We start from the raw sequence: 23,604 nt of genomic DNA on the forward strand, positions 1-23,604 counted from the left end.
ATAGTGTCCATACCCACCCCTTGAGGAACTCACTCTGGTCGGCAGATCACCAGGTCTCCTTTGTTGGTGCCATAGGCCAAACCAAGCCCTGGCTCAGGTAGCCAGCGGGCAGAGTTGATGCTGACATGTCTCCGCTGGTCAGCAGGCATGGGGTAAAGGACGTTGAAAACTCTCTGGGTGGGAGACAGAGAAGAGAATGGGAAGAGAAACAACTTGTTACCAAAAACAACAAAATCCAAGGAGGATCAAACTAACCACAGGAGTTGAGACTTTAGGCTGGGAATGGGTTGACTTTCCACTCATCAGAGACCCTGGGGAAGGAGGAGTGGGAGCCCTCTTACCTTCCAGAGAGCTAGGTCTCTTCTAGAAGCACATTTACATTCTTTGCCTCTCAGCACTCCTCACCTCATTGCTCTGACACCAGGACCACAAAGGCCTCACCTACAGCCCACCACATTGGAAACGAATGGGCCACACCTTTCCTCTGACCAGCATATAACCAGTGAAGACAACCTGGGCTGGTAGTATTGTTACTATGGAAACCCCAGAGCTCTCACAGCAATGGGGAATTGGAGGTGATAGGGGGGCGGGAGGGGGTGATAACATCAGAGAACATTCTTAATTCAGCTAATTAAAAGCACTGTTAAAACTGCTATTGTTAAGGAAATCCAAAAGGCATATTCAGATGTGGGGAGCAGGGCAGAGGGGAATCTTCGACTTGCAGACCCATGACTGCCTCTGGCTTATATAAACCACCATTAGATCCATCTCTTGTCTCAAAGCAGAAATTCCCCTTTCAGTGATTTCTGTTTTTACCTCCCCCAAAGCTACGTTGTCCTGAGGGTGACCTGCCTTCATCTACAGTTTGGGCCCAAGAGAAATCCAGTGACAAGGTCTCTGACATTGACCTGAGAGTCATTTCAAAAGCACCTTTGGTCAGAGACTGGGGCAGGGAAGAGAGAAATGAAAGACATTTACTTGAACTTAACTTTGAACCCTGATATGACTACATAACAACTTGTTTAGATCTCAGCTTTAAAATTGCCCACAATAAGTCTGAGGATACAGCCCAATTGGCACAGTGCTTGCCTAAGCATGCATGAAACCCTGAGTTTGATCTCCAGCACCACATAAACTTGGTCTGGTGATGCAACCTGAAATCCCAGCACTTAGGAGAAGGAGACAGAAAGTTAAAAACCAGCCTGGGCTGTGTGACACTCTTATCTCCAAAAAAAAGAAAGTGAAGAGAGCTAAGATGCATCATGTTTCATGCCAAGTACTACATACAAATGGCAGGGGAATGGGGACATGGAACTGACCCCCCCCTCTTGCATTCAAATAACTAGGAAAATTGAAGAAATAGGGTTATAAAAATTGCCTGGCATGGCATAAGCTTATAAATTGTAGCTGCTGATTCTGTTTCGAGGAACCTGCATTTAGGGTCTTTTTTTTTTTTTTTTTTGGTATGTGGAGCTGAGGATCGAACCCAGGGCCTTGTGCTTGCTAGGCAAGCGCTCTACCACTGAGCTAAATCCCAACCCCGCATTTAGGATTTTTAACAAGACTCCATGAAAGGGCAGGAGTTGAGACTCTCATTCCTCCTCACTCCTTTCTGCTTTTGTTCTAGCCTCCCTGAAATTTAAACTGTAAAGCAGGGATGAATTACCTATTTGCTTCTAGGAATGACCAAGGCAGGGTAGTGGAGAGTATGGTTTAGAAAGCAATACATGTAGACTGAATTTAAGGTGGTTTGATAATTAATAATTATTACTATTATTATTTTGGAGACAGGGTCTTGCCCAAGCTGTCCTTGAATTTTTAGATTCAAAATAATCCTTCCACCTCAGCCACATCTAATTTGATAATTTTTCTTTCTTTTTCCCTTTCTTTCTTTCTTCCCTTCCCTTTCTTTCCTTTTTCCTTTTCCTTTTCCTTTCCTTTCTTTTTTTTTTTTTTGGTCTGAGACAGGGTTTCTCTGTGTAGTCCTGACTATCCTGGATCTCACTCTGTAGACTAGGCTGGACTCAAACTCAGAGATCTGCCTGCCTCTGCCTCCAGAGTTCTGGGACTAAAGTATGTATTACCATACCCCACTGATAATTATTTTCTGATTATTCTAATAAAAGACTAAAAAGGGGGAGAGAAAATAATATGCTTAAAATATTTTGTATGAACACTTAAAATAACAAAATTTTAAAGAGACTACAAGAAAAACAGTAATGAAGTTAAAAATTGGGGCGGGCGTAGTGGTGCAGCCTTGTAATCCTAGCCCTTGAGACTGGGCAAGAGGACCTCAGTTTTGAGTGAGGTCAACCTAGGCTATATGGTATGACCCTACCTCAATGTCCTATTCCAAAGAAGTAAAAATCAAACTAAGTGTCTCTTCTACAATCTGCTCAAAGCAAGCAGTCTTGGATTTGAGAATATGGATACCTGTGTCTTGGGTACCTACTGGAAAGGCTCTTACCAAGACAGTCTCTACAATGCATGTGCATTCCATATATTACCATACAGAGAATACTACTATCAGTAACTTGTCAGGTGTGGCACTGAGAAATGTGTCTAATAGCTACTGGTACTGTTCTAGAATGGCTTTGCTATGTTCCTCAGGTTGGCTTTGGCTTAAGTCCTGTGTTTGTTGGATTAAGAAACTCTTGACCTAGCATGATGGAACACATCTGAGATCCTAGCACTTAGAAGTTGAGGCAGGAGGATCAGAAGTTCAAGGCCATTTTGAGAGTCGAGCTCAAAAATGAAACAAACAAATTAAGGGCCACAGAGATGGCTCAATCTGCAGAGGAACTTGCAAGAGGCATGATGACCTGATGACCCCCATATCCCACAAGGTGTCAGGAGACAAGTGACTCTTGAGAGCTGTTGTCTGACCTTCACACATGCCATGGTTTAAAGTGCACCTACACACACAGGCAAAATTAAAAAACATAAAACAAACAAAAAACCCCAAGCCAAACCAAAACAACAATGACAAAAATCTCCTATGTTGGGCTGTTAAGTTGGCCCAGTGGTTAAGAGCATTGGCTGCTCTCCTAGAGAGTCAGGGTTCAATTCCCAGCATCCACATGATGGCTCACAACTATCGGTACTCCAGTCCCAGGGATCCAACATCCTCTTCTGGTCTCCTTTTGGTCTCCTTGGGCATAAGGCATGCATGTGGTGCACAGACACATATGCAGTCAAAATACCTATACACATTAAGTAAATAAATATACATATTTGTTTATTAAAAAAAAAAAAGCCTAGCTGGGTGTTGGTGGCACACGCCTTTAATCCCAGCACTTGGATTCCCAGAGGCAGGTGGATCTTTGTGAGTTTGAGGGCAGTCTGGTTTCCAGAGTGAGTTCCAGGAAAGGCGCAAAGCTACACAGAGAAACCCTGTCTCGAAAAACAAAACAACAAAAAAAAGCCTTCCTGTTTGACTCAAAGAATTAGCCAGGGCTCACACATTTTTCTAACTGAAATCCAGCCCGATGACATCAGGTACAGTGGTTACACTTTGTAATCCTAGTGCTTAAGAGAGAGAATCAGGAGGACTTCTCCAAATCTGAGACTAGCCTGGGCTACATAAGACTCTATCTCAAAAAGGAAAAGGAGGGAGGAAAACGCCCAGAGGAGTTTATGAACTTCAGTTCTAATCATCCAGAATATGGCTGCCTGGCCTGTGGATTAATCTCCTCATACATATATATTTGGCAGGAGCCTTGACCACATTCAGAGCTCATGATAAACACTTGGCACACCTGGTTGAAGGCTCATACAGGTGGTAGTACTACTCTTTTTTTTCTGTTCCTAACCAAGTCTTTTCCTTTAAATAAAGACATGAGGGGCTAAGGACACTGGTTGGTGCTTAGAGTGCCTGCTGTTCTTGAGGAGGACCCAAGTTCAGTTCTTAGCATGTATAGCTTGGTGGCTTACAACTTCTTGTAACACCATCTCCAGGGGATCTGACATCTTTGGCCCCACAAGCATATGTACTCACACAGGCATACATGCTTATGCATAATTAAAAATAAAGCAAAATCTTTTTGCTGTTGTTGTTGTTGTTGTTTTTGAGACAGGGTTTCTCTGTGTAACAACCCTAGCTGTCCTGGAACTCACTTCGTAGATCCACCTGCCTCTGCCTCCAAGTGCTGGGATTAAAGGCGTGGGCCACCTGCAGCAAAATCTTAAAAACAAACCAACCCCCCCAGGATAATCAATGTTGTCCTTTCTAATCTAAAGGGCTCCATGGTAAATACAATGGGCACACACTCTAAAGGAGAGCTTAGTTGGGATCACACAATTGTGGCTAAGATCATTTAATCTGCTTAGAGGAGGAATGACGGGAAAGTTGAGTTCAGGGAGGAAGCCTTGGGATCAGGCTTGTGCAGCTCTGTAGGGGCTTCCCAACAAAATTTCCCTAAAAGCACAATAACTTGTAATCCTAGGGAAGAGAGCAAAAGGGATAAGAGGCCTTGTAAGCAGAAAAATGCTAGCTGGGCGGTGGTGGCGCATGCCTTTAATCCCAGCACTTGGGAGGCAGAGGCAGGCGGATCTCTGTGAGTTTGAGGCCAGCCTGGACTACAGAGTGTGATCCAGGACAGGCAGCAAAACTACACAGAAGGTTCGGTAACTCCAGCTACTCCTGAACCATGTGTGGTTTCTGCCATTAGTCTGTCTCCACCAGAGACCAGGTTGGCTGTGAGGCTCTTCCAAGACTGCAATGGGGACAGGCTCTGTGAATCAAGTTCATCTGCACTGATAGGGCATCTGATTCAGTGTAGGCAGGGGACAGCTTGCCTCAGCTAAGGTTCCACAGATACAGTTCAAAAAAAGGTTTCCTTAACACCATTCAAATGTCCTAAAATTCCCCAGCATGTGTGAAAGATTAAGCCAGTAGTTTGCCAACCTCCATGACAAAAAGGACTTCCCATGAGCTACACTACCTAATTCTAGGACACCAGAAGAGAATTATGAGGACCTGGGGACCCTATGCAAGGCTGAATACAAAACTGAGCCACTGATTCATGTCTGAAAAGTCCTGGTTTCACCTGCTTTAGCTGTAGCTAATGCTTTGAACATGACAGGTGCTAACAGCACATCTCCCCTCCTGAAGTACAGCATTCTCATTTTGTCTATCATCTATAAAGGAAATGAGAATCAATATGCTAGAAAGAACAGATTTTAGCATCCATATAGTCTCAGCACATCAATAGGGAATGGGCCAAGTCACCAAATCTTTACAGTTCTAAGGGAGTAGAGGAAGATTATGATGCCTCCACTTCTAGGGTCCAACACAACCCCTGTATCACCTGCTTATCCATTCCTCAAACTACAGTAGGAACAAAAAAGAAAGTCTTCAGATCAAAACTAAAAGGACTTGGTCTGTGTCTGTCTCTGTCTCTCTCTGTCTCTCTTCCTCCCCCTCCTTCCCCCATCCCCCTCTCTGTTTTTCAAGACAGGGATTCTCTGTGTAGGCCTGGCTGTCCTGTCCTGGAACTGGCTATGTAGACCAGGGTGGCTTCAAACTCAGAGATCCAACTGCTTCTGCCTCTGCCTTTCCCAGTACTGGGGTTAAAGGCATGTACCACCACTGTTTGGCAGAGGGCTTTATTTCTTATTTAAGGAGAGTATTAGAAAATAATGAAAGGTCAAAGGAAAACTTTTAAAATTCAGAGGAAGCTGGGTATGGTGGTGTGTACTATAATCCTAGCATTATAGAGGTAGAGACAAGAAGATTTCAAGTTTGAGGCTTGCTTATACTATACAAGGAGTTCTAGAAAAGTTAGGCTCTGTAAATGCCTGTCCCCAAACACAACATAACACAGGAAAAACATGCTACAGTCTTTAACAAGATCCCTTCTTTTCTACTGCATGTCAATAAAACCCAGATCATTAGGCCCAGACACAAACTGCACTGCTCAGAGTCAGCCAGGTTAAGAAGCTAGCAGAAAACATTGCATGGTTCTTTTCTGTACATCATCTGTGAAGCTAGAATCTTGTAGTGATGGCTGGAGGTCTAATGCAGCTGGTGGGTTTGCTTTGCCTTAAGATAACTGAAGCTGGTTCGAGAAAGGAGACATGGAGGATATAAAGGTCCTGGGTAGAGGCGACAGGCACACCACGGTGCCCAGAGGAAGGGCTCTAAGAATGGAACCTATTAGAAAGCATGGGAGGCTTTAAGTTTTCATGAGAAGATGATTAAAAGAGAACCAAATCTCTAGAAGATGGGAAAGTAGATGGCAAGAAACAGATGACCGCTCCACTGAAAATAGATGAGCACACTTTATCGAAGGCCAAGAAACACATATTCCAGGGCAGGCAGGGGGAGGCACACTATCATTATTTTATTTTTTGAGACAGGTTTAACCTTGCTATGCAGCCTAACCTGGCCTGAAATTTACAACCCCCTGCTTCAACCTCTGAGATATTGGATCTAGGTAGTATCATCACGCTTAGCTTTAGTTTTCTTTTTGTGGCCCTAGGATCTAATGTAGAACTCCACAGATTATAGGTGAGTGTTCTATCACTTAGATTACATGACCAATATCCTCTCTAAGATTACATGACCAATATCCTCTCTAAGAATCCCATTTGCTAGCTCCAAGTCCTGCTTATTTATGTTTGTGTGCTAAAGAGAAAACCCAGGGTCTTGTGAATACTAGGCAAACACTCTGTCACTCAGCTACACCCCAACACTCCTGGTGTAGATTAAAATTTTATTTTAAACATTGTGTGTGTGTGTGTGTGTGTGTGTGTGTGTGTGTGTGTGAGTGAGAGAGAGAGAGTGAGACTATGCCATGTGTGTTCAGATGCCCTCAGAAGCCAGAAGAGGTTGTTGGATCTCTTGGAGCTGAATTTATAGGTAGTTGTGAGAGCCATTTGACATGGGTGTTGGGAACTGAACTCAGGTCCTCCTAAAGAGCAGCAAGTGCTCTTAACTGCTGAGCCATCTCTCTAGCCAACCCCCCCCCCCACTAAAATTTATCTTATTACTTACTTGTGTTCGTGTGTGTGTGTGTGTGTGTGTGTGTGTGTGTGTGTGTGTGTGTCTATGCGCTTCAAAAGGCTAGAGGAATACATCAGATCCCCTTGAACTCTATAGAGCTCCAGATGCTTGTGAGCCATCCAATATGGTGCTTGGATCTTAACAATGGTATTCTGCAACAACAGTATGTACTCTTAACCACTGAGTCATCTCTCCAGCCTCTAAATCTATCTTTTTAAAAGTAGTTATTTAAAGCCTGGTATGGTGATACATGCTTGTAATCCTAGCACTTTGGGAACTGAGGCAGAAAGATCATAAATTCATGATCTAATGAACTATAGAGAAACTGTCTTGAAAAAAGACAATGACTAATGAAGTATTTATTTACAAACAATGATCAGAATACCAAGTTAGTTAATTTTCTTCTTTTTATTTAGTCAAGGCAAGAATAGCAGAATCATGAAAATGAACAAGAAACTCCCTGTTTTCTAAAGGAAGATCCTTATTAATGCCTTTGTACAATGTGATTAACTGTGTACACTGATGGTGGTAAACAGACTATATGTGCATGTAGGGCCAGGGAAGCACTTAACATACAGAATTCAAGGTAACTCACATTCATGAAGCAAGCCAACAACTCATGTCTCCTGGGTGCTATATACAATAAAGATTTTGGAGATGGAAGTGACAAGACCAGTCAAGAAGCAAGGCTTGGTCTGGCATGGTGGGACACACCTGAAATCCCAGAACTTAGGAAGCTGAAACGGAGGATCATGAGTTCAAGGCCAGCCCAGGCTACACAGCAAGATGGTCTCAACCACAACCCCTGCCACTAAACGAACAAAACAGCAGCAGTAGCAAAGCGCTAAACTGAGAATTACAGAGGTCTCTGTTCATTGCTATATTCCTAAATCTAGCAAACCACCTGGACTCTACAGAAAAAATCTGAGATGTCCTAAATTTAATTCAAAGAGTGGAGAGAGGAGGAAAGTTAGACATATTAAAAGACCCTCTCTCACATTCCTGGACGTATATTGAAACCTTGACTCAGTTCTTACACATGGTGAACACCAATATTATCTATCCTATTTATATAAAAACAAAACCCTCCAAAACAAACAAACAAACAACAACAACAACAAAAGAGGAAAAAGGCGCAAAGCTACGCAGAGAAACCCTGTCTTGAAAAACCAAAAACAACAACAAAAAACATCCCTGGCCACTGCTCCCTCCAATCCAGATACAACAGCCACTCTCTAGTTTCACAGCATAATTTTGCCCCTCTTATTTATAAATGTAGATCCAATATGAACTCACATTTTCTTTCCCTTATTTTTCTGTTATAAAACACTCTTAGAGGCGGGCCGTGGTGGCGCACGCCTTTAATCCCAGCACTTGGGAGGCAGAGCCAGGCGGATCTTTGTGAGTTCGAGGCCAGCCTGGGCTACAGAGCAAGATCCAGGAAAGGCACAAAGCTATACAGAGAAACCCTGTCTCGAAAAACAACAACAAAACAAAACAAAACACAACACTCTTAGATCTTGGTTTTAGGAACATTTTAGAACTGCTATCTAACTTCACTGTAGGTGGTGGTGGGAACACCCGGCCTCCCCTTTCACCAATGGCGACTGAACCCAGGGCTCCTCACATGCTAGATAAGTACTCTTCTACTGAGCGGTATCCCCAGTCTAAATAAACTCTTATTTCAGTGCGTTCTGGGTCCCAGGAGTTTCCGTTTAATACCTAAGAGGCACAGCCACAGTTCCCTTTTGTGAAAAGACTAGAATGGAGTACAGGCTCCATTCTCCTAAGAGACACCAGAGGGTGGGACGGTGGTGATGCTGGTGGCTGTGGTGGCAGTGGAGTGCGACTTTAATCCCAGCACTCAGGAGGCAGAACCAGGCAGATCTCTGAATTTGAGGCCAGCCTGGTCTACAGAGCAAGTTCCAGGACAGCCAGGGCTACACAGAGAAATCCTGTCTTGAAAAACCAAATAAATGAGGTTGGGGTGGGGCAAGGGTTCGGGGGAGAGGGCTCATCAGAGCTGTATGATTATGTCATGGAAAAATTCTCCTGAACAAATAGCTTTGATGGCAATTCTAATGTTATTTTTAATTTTGTATTTTGTTCCCCCTTCCTTCCCGTGACAAATCACATCCCAGACACCTCTGACTTTTAACCTGCCCTCCCCTTTTCTACAGTGTTCTGAAGAAAGGAACTTCTGAGGATCAATGCTCTGTGCTACGTCGCAGAAGTCAACTTGAAGATAACTGCTGCGGGAGCAGCTTTTACTCAACTGACGGGCAGCCCCACGGAGATTAATGAGGACAGAATCCTGGGAAGGAGTACATCATTTCTGACAACAAAGCCATCTTGCTTCTGTCCTAATCTCCCCTTGAAGAAATGGTACCCTCTAAGACACAAAAACAAAGTGTAATTTCAGAATTCCCCCCTCCAAAGGCCAGACCTGCTTCCCCAAGATAAAGAAGCAGCTCAGACCCCTGGACCTTCTGAGCACTCTTCACCAAGCCAGAATTCTGGATCACTTTTGAAAACCGAAGTTTTAAAATCCAGAAGTACAGAGATGAATAGGATTATACCACAAGGCAGGGGAGGGGAACATCTCAATGAAGATTAGACACATAAAAATAAAAGTAGGATGCTTCAGAGGAGCTCATATCTAAGCAGGACTGATGGCATCAGGCACCCACCCCGATCCAGAATCTAAGCTACAATGGTAGTTACAGAAAGATGAATACTCTGCATACTATGCCTTTCCAATTGTTAATCCTCATTAATGTTTTTACATTTGTTAGAGAGAGAGAGAGAGAATATAACATAGTATACTTGAGGAGCTCTGAGGGCACCTTGAGGGCACCTCTCCTTTTATTGTGTGGGTCCCAGGACTGGATTCAGCATCAGGGTCAGGCTCAGTGGCAGGTGTCTTTACCCGCTGCACTATCTCAGAGCCTCCAACTTCTTTCTACTACTCCTACTTCAAGTGCTGGGTTCAGGTGTGTACCATTCCTGGCTTGGTTCTAGTCCTTAAGCTTTCTAAGGCACTATCTCTAGGATGATGGCTAGCATGACCTAGAAAGTTTAGGATATGGAATACCCATCAATTTCTCAACTGTCGGAAAATATCTGAAAGATGGATAATAGGAGAACCACAGAAGTACACCAGATGAGAGTTCACTAAATAGTAGAACTCATAAAACCAAGAAGGAATGGAGTGTAGCTCAGAGGCAGATTGTTTACTTTGCATGCGCAGGCTCTGAGTTCTGTGTCCAATCTCTAGCTAGCATCACAAACAAATGAAAAAAAAAAAAACACACACACACACACACACAAATTTCTAGGCCTGGGGATATAGCTCAGTGGTAGGGTGCTTGTCTAATGGAAGGCCCTAGATTTCATAAAAATATAAACAAGCATTGTAATACATCTTCCACATTGCTAATTTGTGTCTGGGCAACATTTAACTTTTAAATACAGCTTTACTACATAAAGAAAAACATGTCAATAAATGGACTGATACACCCCTGAACCAAGTCAAATGATGGTCAAGGAGATGGTGTGTGAACCAGCACCACTTAGCGCCAAGTTCCTAGAGCCTCTACTGTGCTGAGGATCGTTTCCCAGTTCTTTCTCCTTGTGGTGCCAGGGATGGAATCTGGCTTTGCACAAGCTAAAAAAGCACTGTAACACTGAGCTCCAGCTCTAGACCATTTGTTTGCCTAAAATCTCCATCTGTTGGGGAAGGATGGTCCATACCTTGGGGAAAACAGCATGACATGTGAACTCCCATTTGGAAGACACTAATCCTTATAGTTGAGAATGCCTAGCAGATCTCTTTCCTTGAGCCCCCTGCCCCAGCCCTGACTTTTTACTCTTTCCCTAAGTAACATAGGGCTTACATGATACAAACTGGAAGAACAGTTTGGTATATGACTATTTCTGGCTTCATTAGTAATTTTGTTATTATGCTTTCACTTGGTTACAACCAAAGTTATTATAATATGCAAGTTGCCACTATTTTAGAAAATTAATTGCAGTTTTCTGTTACAATATTGTGCCTTGTTCCAATTAGAAAATGAAAGCTGAGAAGGAACACAGGCAGTTTAGTGTTTTGGGAATTCAGCAAAACTTCAGTTCAGCAATCTCTAAAAGCCTAACTTAAAACAAAACAGAAATGAACAAAAAGCCCTCACTGGCTCTAGTGAAAGGGGATCAAACAGCAAAGGCGGAGTCACAGAGAGCAGCAACTCCAGCATAGGGGTTCTGTCTGGTGGACAGAGAAGGGGGGGTCAGGAGCCTGGGCCCATTCTTCCTGCTCTGCCAATTGTCAGAATTATAGGAGTCTCAGAAAGCAGGAAGGGGACACTGAAAGGACTCTAGTGCCTAGAAACAAGGACAGAACTGAAAATGACAACACGAGGGAGTAAAGGCTTAAAGAGGTACAGCCAGTTAAGAGAGAAGCCCGGAGAGCAGCAACAACTGGAAAAAGACGGAGGTGAAGCACAGGCACCCAAAAGACTGGATGTGGGCCCTGATGTAACTGCTCTACTCCATCATGCCCTCCTACCTCGATGAACAGTGGTCAGCTCTGATACCTGGCTAGACTGGGTGGCAATGCAGTTAAGAGCAGTTCTGGTCTTTACCAGCTTCATCCTACCAAGCTACATCAGAAGTATATATAAAGAGCTGAAGATATAATGGGAATAAAATTGTCTTCCAAAATCTCAAGTAAAAGGGCAAGGAAATGCCAGTCAGTGGTGGCCCACACCTTTAGTCCCACCACTTGGGAAGCAGAGGCAGGCAGATAGATCTCTGTGAGTTCCAGGCCAAGTTCCAGGACAGCCAGGGCTACATAGAGAAACCCTGTTTCAAAAAACCCAAGAGCCCCCCCAAACTAAAACAACAACAAAAAAGGAAAAACAAACCCACCAGATACTACACATCTTTCAAATACTTTTCCTTTGGAGACAAGACTTCATAATAGACCAGGCTAGCCTCAAACTCACAATCCTGATTCAGCCTTTGAATAGTTGGAATCACCAGAACTCATTCTTCTTCTGACTGTAAGTCTAAAGTGAATCTGTGTTTAAGAGGGACCCTGTTGGGGTTGGGGATTTAGCTCAGTGGTAGAGCGCTTGCCTAGCAAGCGCAAGGCCCTGGGTTCAATCCTCAGCTCCAAAAAAAAAAAAAAAAAGGGGGGGGGGACCCTGTTACTCAGGAGCTACAGTTCCAATGTCCACAGACACTATTGAGAATCACTGATCTAGAGGTCTGAAGAACTGCTTAGTATAAGCACACCAAGGCTAATAGCAATTAGCAATTCATTTATAGAAGAGATTTCACATGGGATCCTGTAAGAGACTGTCTCCTGGGAGAGACATCACTTAGTGAGAAGTAAAATAAATCAATACCCTGGAGGATTTTCCCCTGGGAATGTCTGTTGGTACAACACACTCACCTCTTTGAATATTATCACAGTGAACCCAAGAAGTAATTCCAAAGATGAGGGAATGCAGGGCAGAGAAGTTCTAGGCTCCTCCACACAAGCATCTTTCAAGGGCAAAACTAACTTTCAGATAGAGAAGCACCCATGCTAATCTATGCAGAGACAGAGACAGATACTTCAGTCCCTGTCAACAAAATTCCAGCACTTTAAAGGATGACATAGTTAACTAAAGAATACCAGGCTGCTCTAGCATGTGTGAAGCCCTGAGTTCAATGCCTAGCAACACGCACGCACGTGACTTTCTTTCCACTAAAGAGTGAATTGAGGGACATTGGCTGAATGCTTTGGTTTTTTGAATGTAGGAGCAACCAAGACCTCAAAACCCAGAAACCAGAGTCAGTGGATGTCAGATTGAGCAAAATCTAGTTGATCCTTCAATAAATGGCATTCGGCATTCAAAATAAACAAACAAACAAACAAACAAACAAACAAAAATCTAGTTGAGATACCTAATCCTCTTGGTGAGAGGAATGCTTCCCAATGATATTTTTCCAGTCACTTCAGTTTTCTCACCTAATGACAGATCATACTTATTGAGAATCAAAGAGCCTCACTGGGGGTTGGGTGGCATGCTCAGAAACAGCTGCTTGCATGAGGCACACAGCTGGCTAGCTGCCATGAGTCCCTCGGCAAGAAGGCAGTGGACCAACTGTATCAGAATATCTTCTCAACAGAATCCTCCAACCAAATTCCCTTTGGCCTCACATGACAAAAGACATCTTAGCTTTTGCTTATAGCTAGTTGACCGTAACCAGGTACTTCTGGTTCCGTATGAAAATGATGGGAGCCGGGGGCTGACAAGCTTTGCCTAGGACCTGGGCAAGAGGCATGGCTTTTGAAAGTAGCTGGAGATGTCTATTAGCATTACTATAATAAAATCCATAAGGAATTTAAAAAAAACTTTTTTTTAACAATTAGTTAGAAGACCTGTTGGGACCAGGATGTAGGTGGTGAAAAGCAGACAGCAGGTGCTTTTACGTCTGTGTATGACCAGCCAAAGAAGAACACTACACTCAAACTCCACTTCTACCTCAGCTATCTAGTTCAAACAATCTTGGTGAACTGCCATGGTCTTTTCTTTCTCACCCGAACAGAGCTCAAGCACCAGAACTCTCCTGTGCTGACAGCAAAATCAGAGTGCCTTGCTGCTGCAGCTGCCAGAGGTCTTCAAGGATGTCACTGGTTCTGATAGTTACCACTTGAAAATGGTAAGGGGTGAGGATGCTTTCCTGAGACTCTCTTTTAGTCATTCAGTTTCTACTGTGCATCAGGTTCTCTCCTAGGTACTTGGATCTCAAAGAGAAAACAGAGCTCCTCTCTGAAGGAGCTCAAGTCTAGCACATAGGAACAACTGCAGGTTTGTGAGATAAGTATTAGCATAATGGTGTACACTCAGCAGAGTGGTGGGAGCAATCCGTTCTCTAAAGACAGCTGCCAAATCCCCATGAAAATCCCAACACAAGCTGGGCGGTGGTGGCACACGCCTGTAATCCCAGCACTCAAGAGGCAGAGCCAGGTGGATCTCTGTGAGTTCAAGGCCAGCCTGGTCTACAGAGCTAGTCCAGGACAGGCTCCAAAGCTACAGAGAAACCCTGTCTCGAAAAACAAACAAACAAACAAACAAACAGCAACAACAACAAAATCCCAACACAATTCTTCACAGACTTAGAAAAAATAATACTCAACTTCATATGGAAAAACAAAAAACCCAGGATAGCTAAAAGAATCCTATATGATAAAGCAACCTCTGGAGGCATCACCATCCCTGACTTCAAGCTCTACTTTAAAGCTATAGTGATAAAAACAGCCTGGTACTGGCATAAAAACGGACATATGGACCAATGGAATAGAATTGAAGACCTTGACACTAATCCACACACATATGAACACCTGATTATTGACAAAGAAGCCAAAACTATACAATGGAAAAAAGAAAGCATCTTCAACAAATGGTGCTGGCATAACTGGATGTCAATATGTGAAAGATTACAAATAGATCCATATCTGTCACCATGTACAAAACTCAAGTCTAAGTGGATCAAAGACCTCAACATAAATCCAGTTACACTGAACTTGACAGAAGAGAAAGTAGGAAGTACTCTTGAATGCATTGGCACAGGAGACCACTTCCTAAATATAACACCTGTAGCACAGACACTGAGAAGAAAGCCAAAGGAGAGGACAACCTTGAGGGCAGCTGGAGATGTGGAAGAGGAAAACATCCCAGGTTTTAAGGTGTCTTGGCAAGAAAGAACCTTACTGGGTTCAGGGAGTTTAGAAAGCAGTTCAGTACAGTCAGCCAGAAGATTATATATATATATATATATATATATATATATATATATATATATATATATATGTATATATGTGTGTATATATAGCCAGAGAGAAAAGAGGCCAGCAAAGGAAGGACCACACCAAGCATACCCTTCCATCATTTGGCATGTTATAGTCTTATCTCTAATTTTTTTCTTGACAACAAATGCTTCCTAGCCCAAGCATCAACAAACCTCTACAAGCAGAGCACTAAATGAAGGGCCCTGGGGACTCCATTCTTAAAGAACCATACACGGCACACAGCTAAAGGGAACAAAAACATAACAACAACAACAAAACTGGCAAGTATTTCAAACTATAAACGGCACATACTATACAAGTTACTGAGGAATTAATTCATTGATTCTTAGGTCAGAACAGAGCTTAAATACTATTTAACTAGAGAAGTGTTCAAATGCTTGATTCTCCTTGACAAAACTCTTGGCAAATAAGCCCCGACAGGATATGGGAAGTTCAATTAGCCACACTATTCAGGCTTAGTCCAGAAAGCAACTACCTACACTACACCCAAAAGGCTTTCCTGGCTATACAAGAGAGGCATGCCTTAGACAGGAGTGGTCCTAAATGGGACTTCTGCTCTGTTGGTAAAATGAATGGGTGTGTGACAATTCAGAGCAGAGAAGCTGCCTAAACTCTGGGTAACCCAGTTCATAATCTTGGGGGTAGCAAAGTTCCTGACTTGTGTTTGTTGGTGCTGGGGAGATTCTCTCACACATTAGGCAAGTATACAACCAAGACATAACTTCTCATTAAGTAGCTCAGATGGCCTTGAATTTACAATCTTCTTGTTTCAGCCTCTTGAGTAGTTGAGTTTATAGGACAGGTCAACAGGCATGGCTAAAAGTTCCTGACTTTCAATAGTTGTGATATTTTAAAGGTGAGATATACTGCTCATGGGTCACCTGGACTACAGCATTTCTTTAGGATCATGATGGTGCTGGTCCTGCTAGAAAATCACATCATAGCCCCTCATTACCTGCCGTGTTCACAAGAGATATAAGCAATGGCACTCACCCTCATGGAGGTCTCACCACCATGGGCCTGTTGCAGCCTGAAGACCTGGGCTACCATGTGCTCTGTGGAGGGGTGCAGCAAGATCCTTCGTGAGGCCAAGCCCACCATTACATATCGGCCCATTGGAGACAGGCTTACAGAAATGGCATTGGGACCTGAGGGCCAACAGAAGAGAGTCATATTTCCCAGAACTCTTGTCATTCCATGGAAACAACTTCCATGCAGTCCTTTCTCCTTTTCTCTCATTTTCCTGTCTTCTGATCGTGCTCAGGTGATCTAGGATTGCAGTGAGCAGTGAAAGGAGAAGGTGTGCATACACTGAGTGATGTACAATGCACACACTTAGCACTGCTGAATACTAGCCACGCTTCTCATAACTGGAGAAGACTGCTAGCGTACTCTAAGCATTGTTCTGAAATCTTTTTTCACTGAGGCATTACAAATGTTTTCCATCACTAAATAATCTTTCATGAGAGCAGTTTTAAAGCTAATGTATTTCATACTATCACTGTACAGTCATTTACTTAAGCTACTCTTTAAAAAGAACCTCTTGAAGTAACAATTTGATGTTTTCCTATATGATAAATAATATGGTGTAAACATCCTTGTGTGTAAATCTTTGTAGTTTTCTGATCATTTCTCTAGAAGTGCAGATTATTTCCTTAGGAGTAAAATTTTTGGATTGAGAACACACATATTTGGAAAGCCAAACTACCTTGCAGTATATGTGTTTGCCCAGCTTTCCACGCCACAACCAAAAAGCTCCTTCCTTATTGCTGCCTTTGTAACAAAAGCACACTAGTGATCTATTGTGCCAGGGAGAACTCTTACTGGGAGACCCTTCCGTAATGCTATAGCCAAGATTCCTGAAAAGCAATCTTTCCCTGGCCTGTGCCTCAGTGAAAAATAGGCAGTACGTGATCAATTACTCTCACCCATGCACGCCATGCCTCACCTAGGAATGCCTATGCCAAGGCATCAGCATCAACTCTGCCATTATATTGGGTTTCCTATTCCTTACCAAATCGCTTGGTGTAGAGCATTTCCCCCAAGTTATGGGGGGCCAGGGAATACACTGCCAGGATGCCTTCATCAGGAAAGCCCCTTTGGCTGCTCGGAATGAAAGCTGCCAAGAGCTGGCCATCTGCAGAAATGTCACAGCTGGCATCATTGTAGATCTTGCAGTTCTGTACCAGGACATTCACGGAGGCTGCGTTGGACAAAGAGAAGAAGAAAAGTTTCAACACTGTGCTGTTAGAAATTCTGAGACCAGGATGCTGCTGAGTCTTTCTAAGGATGTGAACCCTCTTAAGAAATGGGGCAAGCTGTCTTCTTTAAACTAAAATGGTAGGAAGCAGGAAACAGGAAAGGCAGAAAGGACCCGTGCATCTACCACTTAGTAGGAACTATAGGACAGTCCATTATCCATACCACAGTCACTAGCTGAGTCTCAGTAAATGTTACTAACAAATGCCCTGGAGAGCCACTCCATTGCTGTGGTTTTTTGGTTTTTGTTTTTGGAGACAGTGTTTCTCTGTATAACTCTGGCTATCCTGGATCTCGCTCTGTAGACCAGGCTGGCCTTGAACTCACAGAGATCCTCCTGTCTCTGTGTCCTGGGGGCTGGGATTAAAAGCGTGTACCACCACTGCCCAGCTCCACTGCTGTTATTGTTCGAAGTGTGAAGTCAAGGTCAATGAAAACACCAATCTACTGACTCTAAAATAAAGGGGCACAGGAAGCAGCCCTCCTCAGAACTTGCTACGTGATCTCAGAGAGAAGGAAGTCATTCCAGAAACTGCACCTGTCTCTCCAGGAACACTAACTCTACACAGAGGAAAAAGAGAAATAAAGCTGGGCCTGGAACAGACAGTGGGAGTCCTGTGTTTCTCATTACACTCTCAGCCTCTTAGACACTGTGAACCAATGTCTCCAGGCAGTCTTTACCTACATCTACAGTTACCAAGAATAAAGTGCTAGGCTGACAAGGCAGGAGACTGGACTTGCTGAGAAAACAAAGTTGGAAGCTAGAGGCTAGAGTTGGGGAGGAGACCCCACTCTCCCTGAAGGACTAATGAGATGCTGGCTAGCACAGGACTGTGCCTATATGTCTAGCTTTGGTTTACATTTGATTGAACCCTCTGTGTTTGCACTGTGGGAGTCTCTGCCAAGAGAAAGTGGTTTATCCTTGATGTGAGGCTGGAACAAAAGGGTCCACCTACCACCCACACAAGCAGAACAGTAGGACACATGCAAACAGGCCAAGTTCCTGAGCTTTGTTTCACTTAGCTCCACTCCATGTAAAGTGACTTTATACTTGTTCTCTTACTTAAAAGAGATGTCCTCTACCAGAGGCATTAAAGTTAAAAGGTAAGAGCAAAGCCAGGCCAAGCTCAGCTGCCCTCATCAGATCCAGGTAATGTATTCCAATAAGCCAAAATATAGGAGTGCGATGGCAAGGGAAACCAGCCAAGGAAACTAAACAAAAAGACAGTTTTCAAGGCTTATGGGACTGGAGATTGAAAGTGATTTGTAAAATCGGGTTTGTTCCCCTTTCCCTGTGTTGCTAACAAAGCTATGGAGATAACAGAGTAGATAAAAATGACATCAGAACACGATTAGGCTGTTGTGCCAATCCCTGGGGGCTGACACCTACAGCACCATTACACATAAAACTGAGGCTGGCTCTGTTTGCTAACTAATAAAATAATGACATCCAAATACTACTGCTATCACCATTAGGCCTCTCTGCTGCTCAGCTCCCAACTCACCATCTGCTCCAGCCTGTATGGCTAGATTTATCTCGTTAGCATGGGACCGTCTGCTCCTGACACAGGGTCCTAAGCCCTTTGCCAAAAATATGGCAGTCTCCTCTGGAACTACATGATTCCAGTCAAGGACAAGACAATAAAGAATTATATGAAGCTTCAGTAGTGAGTCCATTTTCTTTTTTTCGTTGTTTTTTTTTTTTTTCTCTTTTTTTTTTTAATTTAATTTTACATATCAGCCATATGTTCCCCTGTCCTCCCACCTCCAGCCTCCAACCCCATTTTCCTCCCAATCCCTCCCCCAATTCCCATCTCCTCCAGGGCCAAGACTCCCCTGGGGATTCAGCTCAACCTGATAGATTCAGTCCAGGCAGGTCCAGTCCCCTCCTTCCAGGCTGAGTAAAGTGTCCCTGCATAGGCCCCAGGTACCAAACAGCCAACTCATGGACTAAGGACAGGTCTGTCCCACTGCCTGGGTTTTGTTTTGAAGACACCTTCTGTGTAGCCTTGGCTGTCCTGGAACTTACTCTGTAGCCCAGGCTGGCTTCAAACTAAGAGATCCGCCTGCCTCTGCCTCCCAAGTGCTGGGATTACAGGCGTGTGCCACCACTCCCCAGCCACCAGTTTGCTTTTCTAATCTTGTTTTGTTTTGTTTTTTGTTTTTCAAGACAGGGTTTCTCTGTGTAGCTTTGGAGCCTGTCCTGGAACTCCCTTTGTAGACAAGGCTGGCCTCGAACTCACAGAGATCCGCCTGCCCCTGCCTCCCAAGTGCTAGGATCAAAGGCGTGTGCCACCACTGCCTGGCCTGCTTTTCTAATCTTGATGTAGGCCTAATCCTCAGTAAAATACAACAAAATTAACAATTTGGACCTATGTCACCAAAGGCAAGGGGAATAGGAAATAACAAACATTAAGTAGAGGGGCTGGAGAAATGGCTCAGCAGTTACAGGTCTTGCAGAGGACTCCAACAGGACCTGAGTTTGATTCCCAGAACCCACATGGGGGTGGCTCACAACAACCTGTAACTCTAGCTCCAGGGGATCTGACACCTTCTCCTGGCACTTGTGGGCACCAGCATGCTTATAAGCATACACACACAAACACAAATACATATGAACAAAAATAAAAATAAATCGTAAAAATATTAGTAAGTCCTGAGAATAGGAAGGCAATATAAGGTTCTGTAGACTGCTTTGCACAATTGCCATTGTACCTATAATCAATGTCCCCAATATGCATGATGGTTCATCCGTCTCGTTGGTACAGAGATCTAGCATATATAATATATTAACATGTATTTTGGGTAAAAACAAGTCTATAATGAGCTGAACCTGCTGGCCCTGGCCTATACTCTCAGCTACTCAGAAGGTTGGGGCAGATGGATGGCAAGTTCAAGGTTTGCTTGGGCTACAGAGAGATCAAGGCCAGCCTGGACAACTTTGTGAGACCTAACTACAGAAAGTAACAGAGGGCTGGGGATATCACAGTGGCAGAACACTGGCTGCATACATAATACCCCGGTTCAATCCCATTACCACCAAGAGTGGGGAGGGACCATAATGACCTAAACTACTAACATCTTTTAAAGTACCTAACTGATTATAAGGTTGAGAGGTGAGGAAGAAAATAAGATTATCCTTCAGGAAAGCTTTGGTTCAAAGCCTGTGAAAACTGGGCAGATGGACAAAAAACATTCTGTCAGTCTCAATTCCAAGCCACCATGTATTTGTATTATCTTATGGTAATTCCAAGTCAATGGTCACCTCTCAAATTTTGGTCCCTCTTCCAACTCTACTCAATTTCATCACAGCTTCTGGTGACTGCAGTGAGCTAAAAAAAAACAGCTAGTGATCCATTTACCTGGGCTTGTGTTTCTACCCTAGTAAAGGCATGTAGCAGGCACAGAGGAATATGGTAGCTCCATTATAAACAGCACCTAACAGTAGCTTTACAATTTTATTTTTATTTCAAAGCTCCAATTAGCAGTTTACATTTGTTGTTTGTTGCTTAATAATTTCCAGTGTAGAAACAGAAACAGTCAGTTATAGTGGTCAGTGGCCACTACTTTAATTCATGGGTGTAGCTTCCCCTCACAAGGCTGAAATTCCAATGAGTTAATATGCACACCGACAGTTCTTGGACCTCTGCTACTTTCCTTGAGTGGAGAAAAGTCATGTTCTAAAGGCAGAGAACAACTCATCCCTTTTTGGATTCAGCAACAAGGTAAGTCGGTCGGAAAAGATGTGAGTGAAATACAGCCTGAGCCACTGGCAGCTCACAACACTGGAAAACGGTGTTGATGTTCCACACCTCCCTCTGTCATGCAGCTCACCAACTGCAGCAAAGATCAGAGACACCTTGAGAATGACGGGCAGAGTCTGAAAGCCTGCATCTCCAGCAAGGCCCTAGGTGTCTCTGATGCTGCAAGTCCTGGACTTCAATTGAGAACTCGGCAACTGACTGTCCCTTAGTGGTAAAACATACAGGAGATGATGACAGGACTGGGGATAAAACTCAATGGGAGAATGTTTACTTTATATGTGTTAGGCTCTGAATTCAATCCTAGTACAGGAAAAAAAATAAGAAAACCAAAACTGCTTAAGAGGTTCAGGGGGAGCCAAGCATAGCAGTGTGCGTTGATAATCACTGAGGGGTGAGGGAATGAATAAGTAGAAGGATTGCAGCAAGATTGAGGCTACCCTGATCTACATAGTGTATTCCAGGTCAGCCAGAGTAACAAAAGTGGTTCTCAAAATAAACCCAACCAACCAACCAACCAACCAATCAAAAAGGAAACACAAAACAAAACAAAAAACCCAAGAAGTTCAGGGACACCTTCAAGGTGGAAAAAAAACCAATGATGAAGGAGATAGCAGGAAGCCATGGTTTAGATGCTGCAATATAATATTGTCTCAATTAGAAATTATTTCCAAGTGAAAATACCTTAGCAGGGAACAGGAGGGGCTAGAAATAATGATGCCTGGAGAAGCAGAGGGCTCTGCCTTCCTATCAGATCTGTAAATTATAAACAAACACCTTGTACAAAGATCCATGAGTAGCCTGCTGCTGTTCAGATGAGGCCATAGGAGTGATTGGCAGCTGCAGTACTTTACAAATGTATCACACACAGATTTGGAAAACCTAGGAGGGTTTAAATCAGAAGCAAAATTTCCTCTTGGCTACACCTGTGAGTCCCTCCAATTACAGCAGAGCTCCAGATGGCATGATAAACATGCTTTACAGGTACCAGTCACAACATCTCCTGTAGTGTCTGCCCTGTACTACTACTCATCCACTGGATCTTACAGCCTCTGCTTCCGGGATACCTTAGTGATCAAAGCCATTCACCAAGGAAGAGTTTACTCTGAAGAATCAGAGTGAGCTGGGTGTGACGGACCACGTCTTTAATCCCAGCACTTGGGAGGCAGAGGCAGGTGGATCTCTGTGTGTTAGCATTCAGACCTGCCCCTTGGAGACCTGATAAGGTGGGTCAACCATAAGCAAATATGCTTGACAGTACGCAGGTGGTACCTTGACCTGCTCAGAGTCATGCATGGTCTCTCTGCGCATATGCTGCATCTCCTCATAAAAGGTGGGACCCTGCCCATTTTCTCTCTCTTTCTCTTCTCTTCCCACAAGGTCAAGGTTGCACGTGCATCTCCGCCCTTCCCCCTTTCCTGTCTCTTCTCTCCTCAGTCCCCCCCCATTCTCTCTCTCTTCCCTCCCCTCTTCTCCCCACAAAGCTGCTCTGTGTCTCCCCCCCCCCCAATAAAACTCCACATGAGTGAGTATCTTTCTCTCACCCACTGTGGGGGTCTCTCGACTCCAACCCACCAAGGTCTCTCTCCGGCCATTTTAAAAATACAACACCGTGAGTTCAAAAACAGCCTGGTCTACATTGTGAGTTCAAGGATAGTAAGGACCAGTATATAGAGCCTTTGTCTCAAAATACAAACAAACAAAAAATTCCTATGAGTGAAATTTAATTGGCTTCCCCCCTCCCCTTTTGTTGTTGTTCAAGAAGAAAATAGTATAAAAAGCCTACATGAGGGGCTGGAGGATGGCTGGTGGTTAAGAACATTTGCTGCCCTTCTACAGGGCATGGATTCAGTTCTCATCACCCAACTCACCCAGCTCACAACTTCCTGGAACTCTAGCTCCAGGGGAGCCAACACCCTCTTCTGGCCTCTTCAGGCACCTAAACACAAAGAACATATACATACATAGACACTCACACACATAAATAAAAATCTACATGAGGTGAAGCTTTATTCATCAAGTTCTAGGAATCTAGCAGGTAAGAATTCATTAGGTCTCTGAATCTCAAATGAGAAAAACAAGCAGCAAGAATCATTAACCTGTTTCCAAAAAAGAGTTAAATGTGATGCAGAAAAATAATATGAGTAACAACTTGGTGCCTGCTGAACCCTTAAATAAAACTAAGGGTCAAAGGCTTCCAGGCATGGGCATAGCTCCAAAACCAAAAGCTACCCTCTAGTAGGAGGCAGACAACTTGGTAAAATGAATCCTACAGCAACACAGAGTCCCAATTTACTGACTAAATCTTACCAAGATCCAGACTGTAACTACACATGTGTGGTATACTTAAAACAGTTAAAAGTAAAAACTAGGAACCTAATGGGTGTTGTGGCTCACTCAGTTAATCCCAGCATTTGGGAGGAAGAGGTAGGCAGATCTCTGTGAATTTGAGGCCAACATGACCTACACAGAGAATTTCAGGACAGCTAGGGTGCATATCAATACCTCCACCCAAAAAAATAAAAGTTGGCTTTAATGTCCATAATGAAAGCATAGCAGTTGGTCATCTGGAACTAAGTTTCCTAGTGAAGCAAAGGTTTAAATGTATAAAACTAAAATATAAAAGTAGGAAATGATCTCGATGACACAAAGCCTAAGAACCATAAAAGGAAAGGCGTATAATTTTGACTTAAAATAAGTTCTATGACAAAAATAAC

The 23,604-nt window shown here is 43.5% G+C and overlaps 1 protein-coding gene across 6 annotated transcripts in view; it reads right to left on the reverse strand.

Annotated features, from left to right (window-relative positions):
* The window catches only part of Ambra1 (autophagy and beclin 1 regulator 1), a 164,662-nt gene that overhangs the window by 18,557 nt on the left and 122,501 nt on the right, over positions 1-23,604 (reverse strand). For all 6 annotated transcript variants that reach the window (XM_036183800.1, XM_036183802.1, XM_036183801.1 and 3 more), the window contains 3 exons: positions 16,882-17,070; positions 15,861-16,015; positions 34-173 (listed from right to left, as the gene is read on the reverse strand). In XM_036183800.1, coding sequence (XP_036039693.1) covers positions 34-173; positions 15,861-16,015; positions 16,882-17,070 — 484 coding nt within the window. The remainder of the gene's footprint in view (positions 1-33; positions 174-15,860; positions 16,016-16,881; positions 17,071-23,604) is intronic.

This window comes from Onychomys torridus, chromosome 4 (genome assembly GCF_903995425.1).
Source record: "Onychomys torridus chromosome 4, mOncTor1.1, whole genome shotgun sequence".
In the NCBI taxonomy this organism is placed as follows: Eukaryota; Metazoa; Chordata; class Mammalia; order Rodentia; family Cricetidae; genus Onychomys; species Onychomys torridus.